We start from the raw sequence: 21,346 nt of genomic DNA on the forward strand, positions 1-21,346 counted from the left end.
AAATCCCCCCAAAATCCCCAAAAATCCTAAAAATAATCCCCAAAAATTCCTTTAAAAATAAAAAAAAAAATTCCTCCAAAAAATTCCTAAAAAATACCTAAAAGATCCCAAAACTGCAAAAAAATCATTAAAGATTTCCAAAAAATCCCCAAAAAATCCCCAAAAATGAAAAAAATTCCTTTAAAAATAAAATATAAAAATTACCAAAAATTCCCCCCCAAAAAAATCCCCAAAATGCTGAATTTTTTTTTAATTCAATAAAATTCAAAAAAAATAAAAAAATTTCTAACCTCCCCCAAAAAATCCCCCCAAAAATTCCCCAAAAAATCGCAAAAAAAGTCTAAAAAAATCCAAAAAAACCCTCAAAAAATACCCCAAAAATCCCCAAAAAATCCCCAAAAAATCCCCCCAAAAATCCCAAAATATCCCCCCAAAAATTCCAAAAAATCCCTCCAAAATTCCAAAAATATTCGAAATAATTTCAAAATAATTTCCAACAAATCCCCCCAAAAATCTAAAAAACCCTCCCCCAAAATCCCTCAAAAATCCCTCAAAAATTAAAAAAAATCCCCAAAAAATCTACAAAAAACCAAAAAAATCCCCAAAAAATCCCCCCAAAAATCCCCAAAATCCCCAAAAAATCCCCCAAAAATCCCCCAAAATAAAATCCCCAAAAATTCTAAAGCCAGCCCCCAAGCTCCCCGTGTGCCGTGTCCCCCAGGGCAGCTGTGCCGGCTCTGTTGGCGCTGGCGCTGCGGGGCCCGCTCTGGTTGCCCGCGCTCCTTTACGGGCTCTGGCTGCTGGCGGACCGGGACACTCCCCGCCGCGGGGGGCGCCCTTGCGCCTGGGTGCGGGCCTGGCCCGTCTGGCGTCACTTCCGGGATTATTTCCCCGTCTCGGTGAGCCGGGGGGGGGTTGGGGGTGTCTGAGGGGGTTTGGGGTTCTTGGCTGGGGTTTTGGGGGGTTCTGTGGGGTTTGGAGGGGTTTGGGGGGATTTTGGGGTTTTTTGGGGGGTCTTGGGGGGTTTTGGGAGAGTTTTGGGGGATTTTGGGAGGAGTTTTGGGGTCCTTGAGTGGAGTTTTGGGGGGAGCTGGGGGGTTTGGGGGGTTTGGGGGGTTGGGGAGGGGATTTGGGGGTCTCTAGTGGTTCTTTGGGAGGGTTTTGGGGAGTCTTGAGGGGTTTGGGGGTCTCTGATGGGGTTTTGGGGGGATTTGAGTTCCTTGAGTGGAGATTTGGGGGGTTTTGGGGGGTCCTTGAGGGATTTTGGAGGGGTTGGGAGGGGTTTTGGGGGCTGTTGGGGGTCTCTCAGTGGGGTTTTGGGGAGTTTTTGGGGTGTCCTGGAGGGATTTTGGGGGGGTTTGGGGTCTCTAAGTGAAGTTCTGGGGGTGTTTTGGGGGGTCCTGTTTGAGTTTGGGGGTCTCTGAGGGAGGTTTGGGAAGGGTTTGGGGGGTCCTGGGGGGATTTTGGGGGAAGTTTTGTGGGGTCCTAGGGGAGTTTTGGGGGATTCCTGGGGGGAATTTGGGGAATTTTTGGGGTCCCTGAGTGCAGTTTTGGGGATGTTGGGGAAAAAAATCGAAAAAATATTTTTAAAATGGAAAAAAATAGAAAAACAAAATTGGGGAAAGTAATCGAAAAAAATTGGGGAAAAAATAACAAAAAAAAGAAAAAAATGAGAAAAAATAGAAAAAATGGGGAAAAATCGAAAAAAATAGAAAAAAAAGAGAAAAAATAGAAAAAAAGAGGAAAAATCGGAAAAAAAATAGGAAAAAATGGGGGGAAAATAAAAAAAATTGGGGGAAAAATATCGAAAAAAATTGAAAAAAATAGAAAAAATTCGGAAAAAAATCGGAAAAAATTGGGAAAAAAATCGAAAAAATTGGGAAAAATCGAAAAAAATTAGAAAAAAAATTAGAAAATAATTGGGGAAAAAATCGAAAAAATAGGGGAAAATAATCGAAAAAATTGAGGAAAAATAGAAAAAAGGGAAAAAATCGGGAAAAAATCGAAAAAATAGGGGGAAAAACTAGAAAAAATTGGGGGAAAAATAGAAAAAATAGAAAGAAAAGGAAAAAAATCTGGAAAAAATCGGGAAAAAATCGAAAAAATAGGGGGAAATAATCTAAAAAATTGGGGAAAAAATAGAAAAAATAGAAAGAAAGGGAAAAAAATCGGGAAAAAATAGAAAATATGGGGAAAAAAAATTTAAAAATTGGGAAAAAATGGAAAAAATATTGGGAAAAAATTGGGGAAAAAACGATAAAATAGAAAAAAAATCGAAAAAAAAACCTGGGAAAAAATTGGAAAAAAATCGAAAAAAATTGGGAAATAAATCGAAAAAAATTGAGAAAAAAATCAGAAATAAAAAATCGACAAAAGAGAAAAAATTGGGAAAAAAATCTTTAAAAAATATCTGAAAAAACCAAAAAATGGGGAAAAAATCTAAAAAATATTTTTAAAAATCTAAAAAAAATTGAAAAAAGATTTTAAAATGGGAAAAAAATAGAAAAATGTGAAAAAATTTTTAAAAAGAGAAAAAAATTGAAAAATAATCGAAAAATAATAGAACAAAGAAAAAATAGAAAAAAGGAAAAATTGGAAAAAATAGGAAAAAATGGGGGGAAAATTTTAAAAAATTGGGGAAAAAATTGAAAAAATCAAAAAAAATAGGAAAAAAAGGAACAAATCCGAAAAAAAATAGGAAAAAATGAGGGATAAAATAAAAAAAAAATTGGGGAAAAGAATCGAAAACAATAGGAAAAAAAATCAGGAAAAAAATCGGGAAAAAAAATAGGAAAAAAGAGAAAAAAATAGAAATAAAAATGGGAAAAAATAAAAAAATAATTCCTAAAAGCTTCCCGAATGTTCCGTTCGCAGCTGATCCGCACGACGCCGCTGGACCCCCGCAGAAATTCCATTTTCGGCTTCCACCCGCACGGGGTCCTGGCCGCGGGGGCGTTCGGGAATTTCTGCACCGAGGCCACCGGGTTCGGGGCTCTGTTCCCGGGGCTGCAGCCGCAGCTGCTCACCCTGCCCTGCTGGTTCCGATTTATTAAAAAAATAAATCCCAAAAAAAATCTCCCAAAAAAAGTCCCTGAAAATTCCTTTAAAAATTAAAAAAAAAATCCCCCCGAAAATCCCCCCCAAAAAATCCCCAAAAATTCCTTTAAAAATACCAAACAATCCCCCCAAAAATAAAAAAAAAATCTCCAAAAATCGCAGGAAAATCCCTAAAAATCCCTTTTAAATTCCCCCCCAAAATCCTTAAAAAATCTCCCCCAAAATTCAAAAAAATCCCCCAAAAATCCCCAAAAAACCCCAAAATTCCCCTCCTACCCCTGCCCTGCTGGCTCCGCCTCCCGCTCTGCCGGGAGTGAGCCATGGCAGGAGGTGAGAGGGGAAAAATAAATAAAAGTACATTAGGGGGAGAGAAAGAATAAAAGAAAAAAAAAAAAGGGAAAAAAAAAAAAAGAGGAAAAAAGAAGATAAAAAAGAAAAGAAAGGAAAGAGAAAAGGAAAGAAAAGGGAAAAAATGAAAAAGGAAAAGAAAAAGAAAAAAAAAAGAAAAAGAAAAAAAAATTTAAAAAAGAAAAAAGGGGAAAGAAAACAAAACCTCCCCAAAAAATCCCCCAAAATGTGCGAAAAAATTAAGAACATAAATCCCCCCAAAAAATTCCCCGGAAAAAAAAAAAAAAACTTTAAAAATCCCCAAAAAAATCCAAAAAAATTCCTTTTAAAATCCCCCAAAAATCTCACAAAGTTCCCAAAAATTCCTTTAAAAATCCCTAAAAATAAAAAAATCCAAAAAAATCCCTCATAATTCCCCCAAAAATCGCAAAAAAATCCCCCCAAAATTCTGATTTTTTCCCCATAAATTTTGATTTTTTCCCCCTTAAATTCCAAATTTTCCCCTATAAATTCTAATTTTTTTCTTTTTTCCCCCATTAAATTCCCTTTATTTCCCCCATAAATTCCCCTTTTATTTCTCAATAAATCAGATTTTTTCCCCCATAAATTCTATTTTTTATTTGATTTTTCCCCCATAAATCCTGATATTTTCCCCATAAATTCCCTTTATTTCCCCCCATAATTTCAGATATTTTCCCCCCATAATTTCATTCTATTCCCCCATAAATTCTGGATTTTTCCTCATAAATTCCCTTTCATTTCCCCCATAAATTCCCCTTTTATTTCCCAATAATTCTGATTTTCCCCCCATAAATTTCCTTTTTAAATTATTTTTCCCCGATAAATTCTGATTTTTTCCCCCATAAATTCTGAATTTGTCCCCCATAAATTCTGAATTTGTCCCCCATAAATTCCCACTTGTTCCCCATAAATTCTGATATTTTTCCCCATAAATTCTGAATTTTCCCTCATAAATTCCCTTTTTTAAAAAATATTTTTCCCCGAAAAATTCAGATGTTTTTCCCTCATAAATACTGTTTTTTTCCCTATAAATCCTGAATTTTTTTCCCATTAAGTCTGATTTTTCCCCATAATCCCAGCAATTTTTAACTCTTTCAATTCCGTTTTCTGCCCAGTTTTACTGTCCTCAGAACCCTCCAGCCTCAAACATAATTCTGAATTTTTCCCCCATAAATTCGCTTTTTTAAAATTTTTTCCCCATAATTCCAGATATTTTCCCCCAGAATTCCACGTATTTTTCCCCATAAATTCTAACTTTTTCCCCCATAAATTCAGATTTTTTCCCCATAATTCCAGATATTTTTCCCCATAAATTCCCATTTATTTCCCTATAAATTCCCATTTATTTTCCAAAAAAATCTGATTTTTTTTCCCCATAAATTCTGATTTTTTCCCCATAAATTCCCATTTATTTTCCTATAATTCCAGATATTTTTCCCCATAAATTCTGAGTTTTTTTCCCATGATCCCAGCTATTTTTAACCCTTTCAGTTCCATTTTTTGCGCAGGTTTGGTGTCCTCAGAACCCTCCAGCCTGGAGCATTTGCTGTCCCAGCTCAGGGGGGGCGAGGTCACTGTGATCACCCTGGGGGGACCCCCCGAGTCCCTGGAGGCGCAGCCGGGGGCGCTCAGGCTGCAACTGCTCAGCAGGACGGGATTGGTCAGGATTGGCCTTAAATTTGGGTAATTTGGGACATTTTGGGGGGTTTGGGGTCATTTTTGTGGTTTTGTAAAAAATGGCAACAAAAATCCCCCCAAAAATCGCAAAAAAATCACTGAAATCCAAAAAAAGTGCCTAAAAGTTGCCCAAAACATTTCTCCAGAAATCACAAAAATTGTAAAATATTTCTCTTAAAAGTTCTCTAAAAAAATCCCCCAAAATTTACAAAAAAATTTAAAAAACATTCCAATAAAATTCGCTGAAAAAAATCCCCCCAAAATCACAAAAAATTCCGAAAACTCTTCACAAAAAGAATCCCCCAAAATATCCCAAAAATTTCCAAGAAATCCTAAAAAATTCTCAAAAATATACCAGAAAAAAACCCCAAAAAATTCCTAAAATATGCCCCAAAAATGCCAAAAAAAATCCCAAAATTTTCACCAAAATTAAGAAAAAATTCCCAAAAATTCCCCAAAAATCCCCAAATCCTCCCAAGGATTTCCCGCCAGTTTGGGCCATTTGGGGTCATTTTGGGGGATTTGGGGACCCCTCGAGTCCCTGGAGGTGCAGCTGGGGGTGCTCAGGCTGCAGCTGCTCAGCAGGACAGGATTCGTCAGGATTGGGCTGAAATTGGGTCAGTTTGAGAGGTTTTGGGGTCCCAAAAATATCCCAATATAGTCCCAAAAAATTTTAAGAATTACAAAATAAATTCCCCAAAAATCACAAAAAAAAATCGCAAAAAAATGGCAAAAAATCGCAAAAAATTTCCCCCAAATTGCACAAATGTCCCAAAAAGTTCTCTAAAAAAATCCCTCAAAAATACAAAAAATACCAAAAAATTTTTGCTAAAAACTCCCACAAAAATCCCCCCAAAAAATTAAGAAAATCCTCCCCAAAAATTCCTCCCAAAAATTCCTCCAAAATTCCTAAAAAATTCCAAAAAATTCCTCCGAAAATTAAAAAAAATTGGCAAAACAAATCCCAAAAAAATCCTGCCAAGAATTCCCAAAATATTCTAAAAATAAAAAAATTGTTAAAAATTCCCCCCAAATTAAAAAAAAATTCCCAAAATATTCCAGAAAATTAAAAAAAAAAATCCCCAAAAAATCCAGAAAAATGCCAAAAAAATCCCAAAAATATCCAAAAAACATTCCCAAAATAATCTCCAAATTGAAGAAAAAAATTCCCAGAAAAATCCCGAAAAAATCCCCCCAAAAATTCTCAAAAATTCCCAAAAAATCCCGAAAAGTTCTCCCTATAAAATCCCCAAATCCTCCCGAGGATTTCCCTCCAGTTTGGGTCATTTTGGGTCATTTTGGGGGATTTGGGGACCCCCCGAGTCCCTGGAGGCGCAACCGGGTGCGCTCAGGCTGCAGCTGCTCAGCAGGACGGGATTCGTCAGGATTGGGCTGAAATTGGGTCAGTTTGAGAGGTTTTGGGGTCCCAAAAACATCCTAATATAGTCCCAAAAAATTTTAAGAATTACAAAAAAATTCCCCAAAAATAGAAAAAAAATTCCCCCCAAATTGGCCAAATGTCCCAAAAAAGTTCTCAAAAAAATCCCTCAAAAATACAAAAAATGCCAAAAAATTTTTGCTTATAAGTCCCCCAAAAATCCCCCCCCCAAAAATTAAAAAAATCCCCCCCAAAAATTCCTCAAAAAAAATTGCTAAAAATTCCCCCAAAATTAAAAAAAAATCCCAAAATATTCCCAAAAATTTAAAAAAAATCCCCAAAAAATCCAGAAAAATGCCAAAAAAATCCCAAAAATATGCAAAATAATTCCCAAAATATTCTCCAAAATAAAGAAAAGAATTCCCAGAAGAATTCCCAAAAAATCCCAAAAAGTTCTCCCCATAAAATCCCCAAAACCTACCGAGGATTTCCCTCCAGTTTGGGTCATTTTGGGGGATTTGGGGACCCCCCGAGTCCCTGGAGGCGCAACCGGGGGCGCTCAGGCTGCAGCTGCTCAGCAGGACGGGATTCGTCAGGGTTGGGCTGAAATTTAGGGAATTTGGGACATTTTGGGGTATTTTTGGGGTTTCTAAAAAAATTACCAAAAAAATTGCAAAAAAATCCCCCCAAAAATTGCAAAAAAATCGCTAAAAGTTGCCAAAAAAATTCCACAAAAATTCACAAAAATTGTAAAAAATTTCTCTTAAAAGTTCTCTAAAAAACTCCCCCAAAAATCTGCCCCCCCAAAAATATCCAAAGAAATTTGCTAAAATATTCCCCCCAAAATCACAAAAAAATCTGAAAACTCTTTGCTGAAAGATTCCCCAAAAAATTCCCAAGAAATCCTAAAAAATACCAAAAAAATTCCCAGAAAAAAATACCAAAAAATCCCTAAATATTCCACCAAAATTCCCAAAAAATTCCCCAAATATTCCCCAAAATGAAGAATAAAATTTCCAAAAAAATCCATAAAAATTCCCCAAAATATCCCAAAAAACGCACCCATGACCTTGAGCCAACAGCAAGAATGAACGGCCGCCCTGCTGGCAGTGCTGCTTTTTTGCACCGATTTATTGTCAATTAACATTGCTGAAGAGCAGCACTAGTGGCATTAACTTCCTTTGCAAGCCAGCAGCCAAGCTTGTTTACAGAAGCCAAGGAGTGAGCAGTACCAATTGCTGGTATTAAGCACACAAAGTCCCCAGCGTATCTAGTTCCTGTGGCTGCGAGGACAAAGCTGGAAAGTCATGCATCCTTCTCAGATCCTTGCACAGTAATTTCACAATTATAAGCCGCACCATTTTGACTAAAATTTAGGTCCGAACCCAAAGTGCGGCTTATAATCAGGTGCGGCTTATATATGGACAAAGAACGAAAAGTTGCTGTTTTTGTTTGGAGGACAAGTGTCTGCTAAGAAAGGCAGGAACTTCTCTTTAAAATGGAGAATGTAAATCCCCTCCCTCCAAATTATTATAATTCTGAAATCAAGGGGCTTTCAGGCAAAAATATGGAAATTAGGAATAACAGTTCTTTTCTAGGGAAATCAAAATAGAAATACTGTACTACAAAGAAACAAACTCCAAACCCTGACAAAGTCAGAGTACAGCCTGACACCCTGACAGGCAGAGTGTTGGTAGCAGTCCCATTAAATGGTGGCTGCATTCTCCTGCAGTGACAGATGTGACTTAGTTGGAGCAGTGCTCCTGTACAAGGTGCAGTTTCCCTCCAGAGGTCCAGTGGTGATGTGGAGAAATCTGGTTTTCCTCTGGAGTCCAGTGGAGAAAGGGGCTCCCTTAGTGTCCCAAAACCTCTGTTTTTATCTTGGTAAGAAATGTTGGGCTCTTCCCCCTGGCTGGAACAACTTCCCATGGGATGCAGTAATTTTATCAGTCACACAGTGGGACTCAATGGCCATTAGCAGAAAATGACTGGCTGGAGGAAGGGTGGGTTGTGAAAAGATAAAGAACAATGCCCTGCCTGGTTTCAATGGATGGCCCATTAGCAGAATATCTGCCATTGAGATAAGGATCACTGCCCCCACCCTCAACAGATAGTGATAGAATAGATACCCTTTATCACACTCTGTATTGTAACATGCGGCTTATAATCAGGTGCGGCTTATATATGGACAAAGAATGAAAAATTGCTGGCACCCGGAAGTGCGACTTATACTCAGTGTGGCTTATAATCGTGAAATTACTGTACAAATCAAACCAATGAAATAACAGGTGGTATTCAAGGACTATGGAAGAACAGACTGACTAAGACAATACCCAAAAACGCACTGGTGTGATACAGCACCAGGCTACACAGATTTGTTAGGGCATTGCTCTCAAACTGAGGAATTGCACAACTGCAAAAGGCAATTTCAAGATTCTCAACCATAATAGAGCTGATTGCTACTTCAAGAGCAGATGCCTGAAGAAGACTACAAACTGAAATAAACTCAGTAAAAGTAGTCTTTCAAAACCGCATGGTGTTAGATATGGTAACAGCTGAATGGGAGGAGTTTGTATTCTAATTTACACCATTTGTTGCACTTAGGTGAGTCACGGCAAATAGCAGGGGATATCCATAGCATTTGGCAACATGCAGAAGTAGTCCCTGAAGTGACCAAAGACATTGCATCTTGGAGTAAACATTTGTGGGAAGCTCTAACATCTTGATTACCTAATCTGAACTGGCTAACACAATGTTTTGTATGAATTTTAGGAATTACCTCAGTACCAGGTAAGGGAATGGAACAGTTTATACTGAGTGCCATCATGCAGTGCTTACAGATGGCCAGGGTATCAGACCCAGCCAACATGGGTTTAGGAAGGGTAGGTCATGTTTGATCAACTTGATCTCCTTTTATGACAGGTGGTCCATCTGGTGGATGCAGGAAAGGCTGTGGATGTTGTCTATTTGGACTCCAGCAAGGCCTTTGACACTGTCTCCCACAGCATTCCCTGGAAAAGCTGCAGCCTATGGCTTGGACAGGAGCATTCCTTGCTGGGTTAAGAACTGCCTGGATGGCCAGGCCAGTCACCAGTGGTGTCCCTCAGGGGTCTGTGCTGGGGTCAGTTCTGTTCAATATTTTAACTGACGATCTGGATGAGGGTATGGAGTGTTTTATTAGTAAATTTACAGACACACTGAACTGGGAGCATGTGTCGATCTGTTGGAAGGTAGGAGGGCTCTGCAGAGAGACCTGTAAGTGTTGGATGGATGGGCAGAGTCCAACAAAATGAAGTTTAATAAATCCAAGTGCTGACTCCTGCATTTGGGCCTCCATAAGCCCCTGCAGTGTTATAGGCTGAGGATGGTGTGGCTGGACATGGCCCAGGTAGGAAGGGACCTTGGGGTACTGGTTGACAGCCAGCAGTGTGCCCTGGTGGCCAAGGAGGCCAATGGCCCCTGGCCTGGATCAGGAAGAATGTGGCCAGCAGGAGTAGGGAGGTTGTTCTTCCCCTGTGCTTGGCACTGGTGAGGCCACACCTTGAGTGCTGTGTCCAGTTCTCAGTCCCTCAGTTTAGGAAGGACCTTGAGACACTTGAGCGTGTGCAGAGGAGAGCAACAAGGCTGGTGAGGGGCTTGGAACACAAACCCTGTGAGGAATGACTGAGGGAGCTGGGGTTGTTCAGCCTGAAGAAAAGGAGACTCAAGGGTGACCTTATCACTCTCTACAACTCCCTGAAAGGTGGCTGTAGTCGGGGGGGTTGGTCTCTTTGCCAAAGCAGCACTGACACAACAACAGGAAACAGTCTTCCACTGAGCCAATGGAAATATAGGTTGGATATTAGGAAAAAGTGATCAAGTACTGGAATTGTCTGCACAGGGAGGTGGTGCAGTCACCATCCCTGGATGCATATAAAAAAAGACTGGATGTGGCACTCAGTGCCATCGTTTAGTTGAGGTGTTAGGGCATAGATTGCACTTGATGATCTTGAAGGTCTCTTCAAACCCAGTGATTCTGTGGAAGGAAAAGAAACAATTCATCCTTGCCATCATTTCTTCAGAGTGTGCTGTTGTTCCTAAGGAAAGCTACAGTAATTTCACGAATACAAACCGCACCAATTTGACTAAGATTTTGCTCCTAAACCGGAAATGCGGCTAATACTCAGGAGCGGCTAATATGTGAATAATTTTCTGACATTTACAACCTCAGAAGTGCCAGCCAGAGTGCCGAGCCGAGCAGCTGCAAAGTCGGCATTTTGCGATTGTTACAAATTGTTACTCTGTTGCACCGCGGGTGGAGCCTGGCACCCTGCAGGCAGCACAGGGGTCGGGGGGAGAGGAGGGAGAGCTCTTTCCTTCCCTCCTCTGCCGCAGCCCGGGGAAGAGACGGGGGGGACCTGGACCGCCACTGCCGTGGCTCAGGGAGGAGGGGGGGGGACCCGGGCCGCCGCTGCCGCAGCTCTGGGAGGTGGTGGGGGACCCGGGCCGCCACTGCCGTGGCTCGGGGAGGTGGCGGGGGACCCGGGCCGCCACTGCCGTGGCTCGGGGAGGTGGCGGGGGGCTCCGTCCCCGCCCGCCGTCGCGGGAGCGAGGGGGGCTCCGTCCCTGCCTGCCACCACAGGGCAGCACCGGGCCGTGGTGACCGAGCCCAGTGGCAGCAGCGGCTGGCCCCCAGTGGCCCCGCCGAGCGGCAGCGCCGGGCTGGGCCCCCTGGCCCCGTCGGCAGCCCCGAGCGGGCCGAGCCTGCACAGCCCGAGTCGAGCCAGTAAACCCCGCCCTGCCACCGTTCTGTTACTATTTGGCAACTTTGTTGCACGCGGGTCCTCGCTGCAAACGACAGAGCGGCTTATACTCGGGTGCGGCTTATTTATGGACAAAAAACAAAATATTTGCCAGCACCTAGAGATGCGGCTTATACTCAGTGCGGCTTGTATTCGTGAATTTATTGTACATATTTGGGGAAACACCTTTGGAGAAAAGGGGCTTGCTTCTTAAGGAAAGTGCTTCCCAAAGAGCTCGCAGTGAGGTAGGTGCAAGTGTCCCCCTTTGGCTGTCTGTAGTCCTTTCAGTCCTTGAGACCCACTGCCCTTGTCAGAGGGGCAGGGGAAGGGAGAAGGCTGTGAAGAGCAGGTTTGGCATCTGCCTGGACCTGCAGAGACCAAGCCAAGCACCTGCAGCAGGGTGTGTTACCCCACTTTGGACAGAGGTGGGAGCAGGAGCATCTCTGTCCAGCTGCGAACCCCAAAGCTCTCTTGGAGAGCAGTGAATTCAAAGGCCTTTATGCACACACTTTTCACATCTTGCCTGCCTGCTGTGTTTCAACTCTTGGCAATATGCAACTGCCTCTCGCTCGGTGGAAGCTGCTGTAGGCCAGGACCAGTGCAGAGCTGGGCTGTGTGCCTGGAGCTCCAGCTGGTCTCTTCTGGTCTCAAGGCAGCCTCATCTTCCATGGCATCTGGAGGTCTTAATGGGATGCTGGTTCTTCTGAGCTTGCAGATGAGCATGGTTCTGCAGCGCTTTCTTTGAATCTTACTTGCCTGCTGTGTTTCAACACTTGGAAATATGCAATTCCCTATCACTTGGTGGAAGCTGCTGTGGGCCAGGGCAGCACAGAGCTGGGCTGTGGGGTCTGGGCAATGTGCTGAGGCTTGGCTGACCTTGGCCTCAGCAAAGGCTTGGAAGGTTTGCCTCCCGAAGCATCCTGCTCATTGGCTCTTCCTGTGCACCCTGGAGAGAACAAGGCAGGCATTTCTGGCAGCTGGGCATTAGCAGGCCTTCAAACGGGGGCATGTTGTGGAGCAAGGCCAGCTGAGATACCCTGGGAGGAGCCAGCCCAGTGCTCCTTGCTCCTCTCTGCTGACACAAGATCGTTTGTCTGGTTTTGGGATGACCCTGGCTCTGTCAGGGGGTGCTAGGTGGACACAAGACAGCCACTCCTGTCCTGCTGGGTCCCAGTGGTGCCTCGCAGCAGTCTTGCATGCTCATCAGGATATTGGCCTGGAACCTGAGGCAGCTGATTTTAAGCTTTTGCAGGTGCCTACAGGTCAAAGTCAATGGTGTTGCCTCAGGATACAGCAGTCCTGAGGATTCCCCCCAGAGCTGCCTGATGCCGCCCACTCCTTGTGGCACCAGTTGCATTCCTGTGGAATGCTGTACTTCCCCTGAGTAAAGAGGGAGCTGGAGAAAGAGCTTGCCAGACTGCTCTCTGTCCTTTCCCAGCAGTGCTGCTCTCCGTCCTTTCCCAGCAGTGCTGCTCAAGTGCAGAAGTCCGAGCTGAGGGCCAATGTGCGAATGGAACAGCCGTGCACAGGAAGGGTCGGTGGGAAGGATGATCCAGGAGCCATAGGCCTGGCAGCCTGAGCTGGCTATCGGGGAAGGCCTTGGAGCAGATCCTCCTGAGTGCCATGCCACGGCCCCTGCAGGGAACCGGGGGGTCTGCTGAAGGCTGGGAAAGCTCTGCAGAGGGATGGGGACAGCTGGGGGTCCTGGCCAGATGTTGAGGGCTTCTCTGAGGCTGTTTAGGGGGGGTTTGGTGTTGGTGGGGGTCTTGGGGAAGGAGTTGTCTGGAAGGTGAGAGGTCTAGGCTGGAACCAGAATCAGCTTGAAGGCAACATCTGTGCTTTCGCACAGCTTTGGTTATGGAGGGCAGAAGGAATAGCTGATTTTTCCTGTTAATGGTCCTGATTTTCCCACAGGGAAGAAGAGGGGACAGCTGTACTTTATGAGCCACTTAGGTATCTGCACCAGGAAGAGGACTGACAATTGTACAATCTGCGCATTTGTTTGGGCTAATTTTGCAACACTGATTGACTTTCATTCCTTGTGAGCTTTTATTCCTCCCCAGAATTAGGGTCTTGCTATCTCTTCATTGAAAACCATTTGAAAACCAAAGAATGACTTTTTTTTTTTTTTTTTTTTGCCTCTGTGTAGTGTTGTTTGGTAAAGTGACTCTCAAGGAATGACTTGAAGGCAAATGAGTTGCTGCTTTGAGATGGGAAGCAAACTTGCAAATCTCAAATTTCATTCTCAGGCCATGTCAATGAAGTTGCCAAGTTTGGAACCTTTTGGAAATACTTGGGCTGAGCAATTGGGAAGAACAGCTTTCCTGAATTGAGGATTCCTAAATGCCCTGAGCCAGCAGAGCAGGGCAGCATTTGCTGATGATTAGAGCCATTCCAAACATTCCTGGGGAAGGGATTCCTTCCATCCTGGGCCACTTTGGGTGGGCTGAGGCTGTCCCCAGGGCAGGTGGCAGTGTGTGCAAGAGCCTTTGTGACACGGTGCAGCATGGTCACCATGGCATGGAACAGGACAGGGTGTCACAGGACCCTTTGTGACATGTGGTGACTTAGGAGCTGGCGGTGACACAGCCACACCACAGTGCTCGGAGCACGCGACGGGACAGGACGCGCCAGAGCGGTGCTGTGAGGAGCCCCTGCACAGCGCTCTCATTTGTGTCTGACCCGAAGTTTTTCCGAGGTGTTATTCCAGCAGGTGACCTCGCGGCAAGACTGAGGGATTTGCTGACCACAGTCCTTGACGAGGACTCTCCCGTCCTTGTGGCAGCAGCCCTTGAGACCAGATTGCAGGACCTGCTGTCCTGTAGTCTTCCAAGGAGTTTAGTCTTGCAGGTGCCTTCCAGGCTCGACTGCAGGACTTGCTGACTCGGAGCTTTTCTGAGGCATCTCTCTGCAAGTATCCCTCAATCCAGTCACTGACATGGAGCAGAGACTCCCAGGAGTGCCCAAAGTGGCCTGGGTGAATGAGGAGGAAGAAACTCCTGGAGCTACCTCAGCACAGGAGACTGAAGAGGCGGTGCCGTTCCAGGCAGCACAGGAGGGTGAGCGGGAGATCTGGGCCTCAGGGCTGGTGAGGCCCAGAGGAGCGCAGGGCTGGGCTGTGCTCTCCAGCCTCTCCCGCAGTCCCTCAGCTCTGGCTGCGCTCGCTCTTTGCCAGGTGCAGCCATGGACCGGACACAAGAGCAGGAACCCACCGGTGGCCGCTTCCGCAGAACAGCGCAGGTACTGCAGCCATCCCCACCTGGGCTGGGCCTGCTGTCACTGCTCAGCCCAGCACAGCGCTTGGAGCACTCCATGGAACTCCCTCTCTTCCCTGTCCTTTCCTCTCCTACCGGACTTGCAAAATCATCAAATGCATTTGGCAGGAAGAGACCAGCACCTTGGGCACTGGGTCCATGCAGAACGGTGATGTCTACACCAGCACGACCAGTGCTACCCTGCTGGATATGCTTGGAGAAGAAGGTTTGCCCAGTCCAAAGCAAGTAAGCAGCCTGTGGCCAGGGATTGATCCTCCCAGCGATTGCTTGGCCTCCCAAGCCACTGGGGCCTGCTGCTCCCTGTAAGCCTTTGAGGCCATTGCAGTGGGAAGGGAAGCACTTCCCTGGGGAAGCTCAGGACATTGCTGCCTCTGGCAGCTTTCCAAGTATCCCCGTGCCTTCTTCAGGTGCCTGCCATGGTGAAGTGCATCCACCAGTGGCTCCTGGCCAATGAGTCTGCTGAGCACAGGCTGGACAGGACCCTGCTGGATCTCACCGAGGCACAGCCCACTGACGTGGTGATGACTCTCCTGCGTGTGGCCCCATCGTGTGACAGGTATGGGGCCCACCTGCCCAGAGGGCTTAGGGCTCCCCAATCCATTACCCTGTAAAGCTTGTTCCAGGTGTCTGACCAACAGAGAGTCCCAGGGCCCTCTGGCTGCTCCCTTTCCCAGCCCTGGCATGTCAGTCCCTGAGCCTGCTGCCATGCTCCCTCCCTGCCCCTCAGGGGCCTGTCCCCACAGGGCTGGGCTGCCTGGTGAGGGGCAGTGGGCAGAGACAGAGCTGGCAGACAGCTCAGGTCCCTGCTGCTGCCCAGGCCATGGTGCTGTGTCTGAGATCACCCTGAGACAGAGCTCTCACCCCACAGAGCTGCAATGACCATGTGGAAGACAATCATGTCCTCGAGCAGGACTGCAGAGTTGGTGCAGCTGAGACTCCTCAATGTGATGGGGAACTGGCCAGAGCACAGCACATGCACCTCGGATGGGGACAGAACGGGTGTCTTTGCCCTGGCTGTGAGTTTCTGGAACCCTCCTTCCCCCACTGCATCTCCCTGCCTCAGGTGCTGGGCTGAATCCTGGCCTAGGGGCAGCTTCAGGGGCACCAGGCCCGGTGCTCCCCCTGCATTTCCCATAGCATCTCCCTGCCTCGCTCGGGCCCTGCCGCATAGACACCTTGGCACTGAGCGCTGTCTCTGGGTTCTTTGTCCTTTGCAGGCAACTGTGGTGATGTGGAAGATCCTCCATGTGCCCTGCATCCCACCTACAGGGTCAGAGCATTTCACCCGCCTATTTGTCCACCTGCTCTCTCAAGTGTTCTTTAGCACTCTGGATACACCAGAGGAGCTCAATAAATTCTGGAAGGGATGCCAGGAAGAACACAGCTTTGCAACCAGCCCAAGCAGGTTCTCCATCCCAGTCCATCTGTCCCTGTCATGTCCCCAGGGCAGGAGCCAGTGTTCCCAGCGTGACCTGAGCTTTATTCTCCACACAGGTTTGTGGTGCAGGCCATGAAGTCCCTGCTTTGCCGAAGGCAGCTTCAGGCTGTGGTGATGGCAATGGAGCGGAAGTGTGGTTGGGACACGCTGCTCTGTCCTGACACCCAGCACTATGCTGTGGGTCTGCTGGCCAGGTGAGAGCCCCCTCTCCCCTCTGCCCCTGACATTTGTGCTCTGTGCCTGGGGTGCCACACACAGTTCCTTTTGTCATGGGCCAGAGGGCCTTGTCCCTGAGGGACAGCCAAGCAGACTGGAAAAGGCTGGGAGAGGAGGGTGTGCAAAAGGAGCTGCTTCCCAAATGGTCCAGGTCCCCTTGCAGGATGCTGGGCAAAAACCAGACCTCTGGGAGCCAATCCCGGCTCATAGTCATGGTTACTTTTACTCCTTCTAGAGAGATGTCCCGTGTCTCCCGACGCTTTTGTTCCCGCATCTTTCGCTGCCTTCTCCAGATTCTCAGCACTGAGGAGCCACGCTGGGATCTGCCTGCCCTGGCATTCATTGTGGAGGTGAGCCTGATGGCCAGCGCTGCCTCCCAGCTCTCTGCCCTCTCATAGCCACAGCTGCCTGGGACAGTGCCCATGCCCTGTGCTGCTGTCTGGGCCCCACCCTGTGCAGTTATGGGCTCCTGCTGGCCGGGTCCCCTGTCACTGCCCTGTCCCTTTCAGGTCCTGAAGTACCAGGACTTGAGTGAACACAGTGCTAAACGTGTTCTACAAATCCTTTCACGGCACCTGCGGGGCGAGTGCAGAGAGAGGCGTCGCCTGGCACTCAGGGCCCTTCTTAAGCTCAATGTGGATCACTCAATGGTGAGGAGGCAGTGGCTGAAGCTGCACTGGGGAAAGCTGCTCCTTGGGCTTGTCTGGGCTTTGGGTGCTGGGGCAGCTGCTCCCACCTCTCCTGCCTCCCAGTTCAGCTGCCTGAGCGCTCCTGGACAGGCCTTTGGCCTCTGGGGCCTGAGGCAGCAGGGTGGCCTTTCACAGACTTGTGTTCTGCACAGACCAAAAAAATGCAGAGCCTAACTCCAAGTCTTCTGGAACTGATGCGGGACACAGATGGAGAGATAGTGAGGATGTCAGTCATGGTATTCAGCTTTATAGTGTTCAAAAACAAGAGGCTGATAGCCAGCCCTATCACCCTGCAGCTGGCTGAGGCGCTCCTGCCACTCTTTGACCATGTAAGGCTCTGTGCCCCCAGCCACAGGAAGCAGCCCAGACACTTTGTGCTCTGTGGATTTGCAGGCCAGCACGCAACTGAGACCTGGGCAGCCGATTCTGAGGTCTTTTTTCTTCCTTTCCTACAGGATGATAGCCAAGTGCAGCAGGTGTCCATATTGCTCTATCAATCATTGGTGACTATTCTGCTGGAAAAAGAAATAACACACATGAAGACACATGTGAGGGAGAGCCTGCTCCCACTCTTCATCCACTGCCATGATAAGAACCGGCATGTGGCACAGGTGAGGACTCATGGGCTGCAGGTGTCCCCCCTGGCAGGGGGCTTGGCTGCCTCCTGCTCTGGTGCCTGGCGGGCTGCAGCCTCCTCCAGGCCTTGGCAGAGGGACATGGCTCCTGTGCCCTGGGCTGTGGGGCCATCTCCACATCTCTGCTGCTCTCCAGGCCTCTTGGGAAACGCTGCATTGTGCAGCCAAATTCCTAAGGACAGGGGACATTGAGAAACTGGTAAAGAAGAAGAAACTGTGGAAGTTCGCCGAACGCCTGGTAAGGATGGCCTGGGAAGCGGCAGGCTCACCCTGGAGAAGCCCCCTGCCCGTGATGCTCACTGTGTGTGGTTGGCAGCTGTGGCCCTGCCCAGTGCTGTACCCAGGGGCCGCACGGGCTCTTCTCCAGGCTCCTCTGGGCCAGAGCTGGGTGCCCATGGAGCCCCGGCCCAGCGGGGCTGAGGGGCAGGGCGGCACCGTGGCTCCCTGGGCACACTCGGCCCTCTGCCCCCTGCAGATGCCCGGCACCAGCGGCTGCTGGCCGCACCTCAGGGCTGTGCGGGCAGGGGAGGCCGGGGCCAGGTGCAGGCAGCGCCTGGCAAAGGGGCAGAGCCTGGCCCGACCCTTCCCTGCTGCCGCTCTCTGCAGCTGGCCGAGGACAGGAGCCGAGCGGCTGAGCACCTGCGCCAGGCCCTGCCGTACCTGGACAGCCCACAGGAGCCCCTGCGAGAGGCGGCCATCAGGTTCATGGGTGAGCCCAGGCTCCCTCCCTGCCCCGCCGCAGCTCGGCCCCAGCCCTGCCTGCTGCCCCGGCAGCGCCATCCGGGCCTGGCGCCGCGGAGCCCCGGCTGCCCTCGGGGCTGCTGCCGCCCTCTCGCAGCCATGCCCTTGGGCGTCAGCATGCGGCAAGGGCCCGGGCTGAGCCCTGCCGGGCCAGGAGGGCGAGTGGCCACAGGGCTGGCAGTGCCAGCGCTGGCAGGGAGCTGTGCCCCTGGTGCCATGAAAGGCTCTGTGTTCCCAGGCATGGCCGGGTACAGCTTGAGGGGACAGCAGGAAGAACTGCAGCTGATCTACAAAGGTGAGTGAGGGCAGCGGGCTGTCAGCGGGGGCTGGCAGGAGGAGCTGCAGGCCCTGCCCTGGGTGTGGAGGGCTTTGCTCCCTGTGCGGACACGGAATGGCGTGGGCAGAGCACACAGAGATTCAGGGGCACGTGGAGGACTTGTCGCCAGCAGCTTCGGGCTGATCCCAGTAGTCCCTGATCCCTCCTGGCCATGGCTAGAGCAGGCTGGGGTGGCCCTGGCATGGGGATCTCCTCAGGTCCCTGCAGATCTCAGATCTGACCGTGGCTCTGTTCCTCTCTCTTACAGCCCTTGAAGACATGGCAGATGACGCCAGCCTCACTGTCGGAAGCCTGGCAATTCAAACTTTATACGTCCTCAGGGCAGTAGAGCAGCCTCTGATCTCCATGTTCCAGAGGCTGCGAGATCAGCTCCTCCAGGCATGGAAGACACAGCCTCGTCTGTCGGGCCTCGGCTGGCTGCGCTGCTGGAGCTCTGCAGAGAGCTGATCTGGGAGGCTCCTTTTGTGCTCCCAGTGCTTCTGGTCTGCTTTGCCTGGGAAACCTGTCCATCCTGCACTCTGTGTGTGTTTCCTCTCATTCCAATGCACAGCCCTTTCCTGCTGCTTGGCATATAAACACTCTGAGTATTTATTGGATCACTTACATCTTGCACTTCATGACATTAAATTGTGTTAATCAGACTCTGTCATATGAGTTCCTGGAACTCATTTTCCAGCCTTCCAGCTGTAGCCCAAGGGAAGCTGTTTCTCTCTTGTATCCCAAAATGGGCAGGTTTTTTGCAAAGACAGGCCTCTAAAAAGGACTTGTTGCATGCATTAACATCCAAGGGGTTGCTTTCAAAGACAGAAAAAAACCCACAAACAAACAGCAACCAACCAAACAACATATTGGAAATAAGTACTTTTTTTTAGCTCTTCCTTTTAATATTTTCCAAGCTGGCCTCCTCTTCCACTGCAGTGTTTTCTTTGGACAGAAAAGCACTCTTGCCAGATGATGTGACTTAACAAGGAAAACACACAATGGATGCATTTAGGCTAAACATGCAGAGAACTATTTCATAATCATCATCATTTATTTTCTGTTTATTTTGTTTTCAGAAGGGTGAGGACTGTATCTCAGATCCCCTGGCTAGTTTGGTGCCATAGCCAGTGATTACCTGTGCTTTCTAATTATCTGTAGTTTCTCTGCCCATTTGTTGCTCTTTGATCACTGCCTCCTTCACCTCATTTTTATGTTTTTCTGGATTTGTGGGGATTTTGTATTAGTTTTGACTTTTTCTTGGTGGTTGTTTTGTTTGCCTGTTTTGTCGGGTCACAGTTTTGGTTTTGTTATCTGGTTGGGGTTTTTTTTCCACTTATAGGAGGAATCAGCTTGGGATTTGTAATGTTTTGAAGACAGGTGTTGCACATAAAGGTTGATTCTGTTTTTAAAGTCATCTCAGACACAGCTCTGCAAGCCCCTGTGACTTTGAGGATTGTGTGCTCTCAGACAGCAAAATGTGCATGAATAGGAATTTTGTAGTTCCTATCTCCATTACACACAGCAAAATGTAAAGTGTTTGGAATGGTACCAACTCCAACCTCTATTTTGCCTTTTTTTTAATGCCATGCCGTAAAATTGTGTCAGATCCATCAATGAACTGGGTTCTTCCAGGATGGAGTGTGCAAGGATGATCCCTTAGCTCATGTGTGGACCTGGTGTGCACCAGGCCAGACACATGACTGTCATCCATGGCCAGCCTCTGTCTGCAAAGAGAACAGGGAGCTGCAGCTCTGAGGAACTCAGGGGTTAGTGAGCAAACAGACAAAATCCCTAACTTATATCAGTTACGTTACAGGAAGTATTTGCTGCTGATATATTTTTATATTCCTGCCCAGAGCAGGAAAAAAAGAACCCTGGCAGTTTGCTTTAGCTAGGAAGTGAAGAGACTCTTTTCAACAGGTTCCAGCTCTGCTCCTTGTTTGAATTCACAGCAAAGCAAAACTCTTCTCTTGGTCAAATCAAACCAACATAAGTTTGATCAGTCTGTAAAAGACAGAAGGGTGTAAAAATGACTTCATTTTATGGTACTTACAGTCTTCTAATTCAGCCATGGGATAATTATGTCATAATTTACTATATCAAATAATTGGAAAAAGCACTGGAAAAGAAGTACTTCTAAACTAAGTTTAAAAAAGTGAATAAATTTCAGTTAAATAATGTGTGGTAAAAATATAGCAATATTAACTTTTCAAAGCTCTTTGATAATGAAGCCCTGCACCCCAGTCCCATGCTGTGCAGCCCAGCTGTCCATTTGAGCCCAGAGCTGCCAAGGGTCAGGGCTGGGATGAGCCTTCACCCAAAACTGGCTCCAAGACTGATTGGGAATCAATCCAGAACAGGGTTCACACACAGAGCAAAAACTCAAGGCCAAAGCCAAACCTTCATCAGCTTGGATTGGTTTTAACACTGAATTGAAGCAAAATTGCTCATCCTGTAACAACACTGTTACCATGAAACTTTCCATGAGCTACTAAATCACCACATTCCTATCCTGAAATGCATTGCCAAATACTGTTGTGAACTTGCTCTGCCTCTGCCCGCTGCTCCTGGGGCTGCTCTTGGCCACGCAGCCTCAGTGGGAGCCAGCACTGCCTGCAGCCCCAGCGGGCTCCCCAGGACAAGGCCCAGCAATTAAGAGGCCAATTAAAGCACTGGGCAGCAGCAGAACCCTCAGCAGAGTCATTTGGATGAGCATGGACTTGCCACAACTCCACAGCAGCATGACTATGAGCCAGGCAATCAACGCTATG

The 21,346-nt window shown here is 47.3% G+C and overlaps 1 protein-coding gene across 1 annotated transcript in view; it reads right to left on the minus strand.

Moving 5' to 3' along the window:
• The window catches only part of LOC117011587, a 40,840-nt gene extending 33,036 nt beyond the window's left edge, over nucleotides 1–7,804 (minus strand). The window contains exon 1 of the mRNA XM_033087004.1: nucleotides 7,544–7,804. Within this exon, the coding sequence (XP_032942895.1) occupies nucleotides 7,544–7,628 (85 nt within the window). The 5' untranslated portion in view covers nucleotides 7,629–7,804. The remainder of the gene's footprint in view (nucleotides 1–7,543) is intronic.
• Between the last annotated feature and the right edge of the window lie 13,542 nt (nucleotides 7,805–21,346).

The sequence above is a fragment of the Catharus ustulatus genome, unplaced genomic scaffold, assembly GCF_009819885.2.
Source record: "Catharus ustulatus isolate bCatUst1 unplaced genomic scaffold, bCatUst1.pri.v2 scaffold_97_arrow_ctg1, whole genome shotgun sequence".
Classification (NCBI taxonomy): domain Eukaryota; kingdom Metazoa; phylum Chordata; class Aves; order Passeriformes; family Turdidae; genus Catharus; species Catharus ustulatus.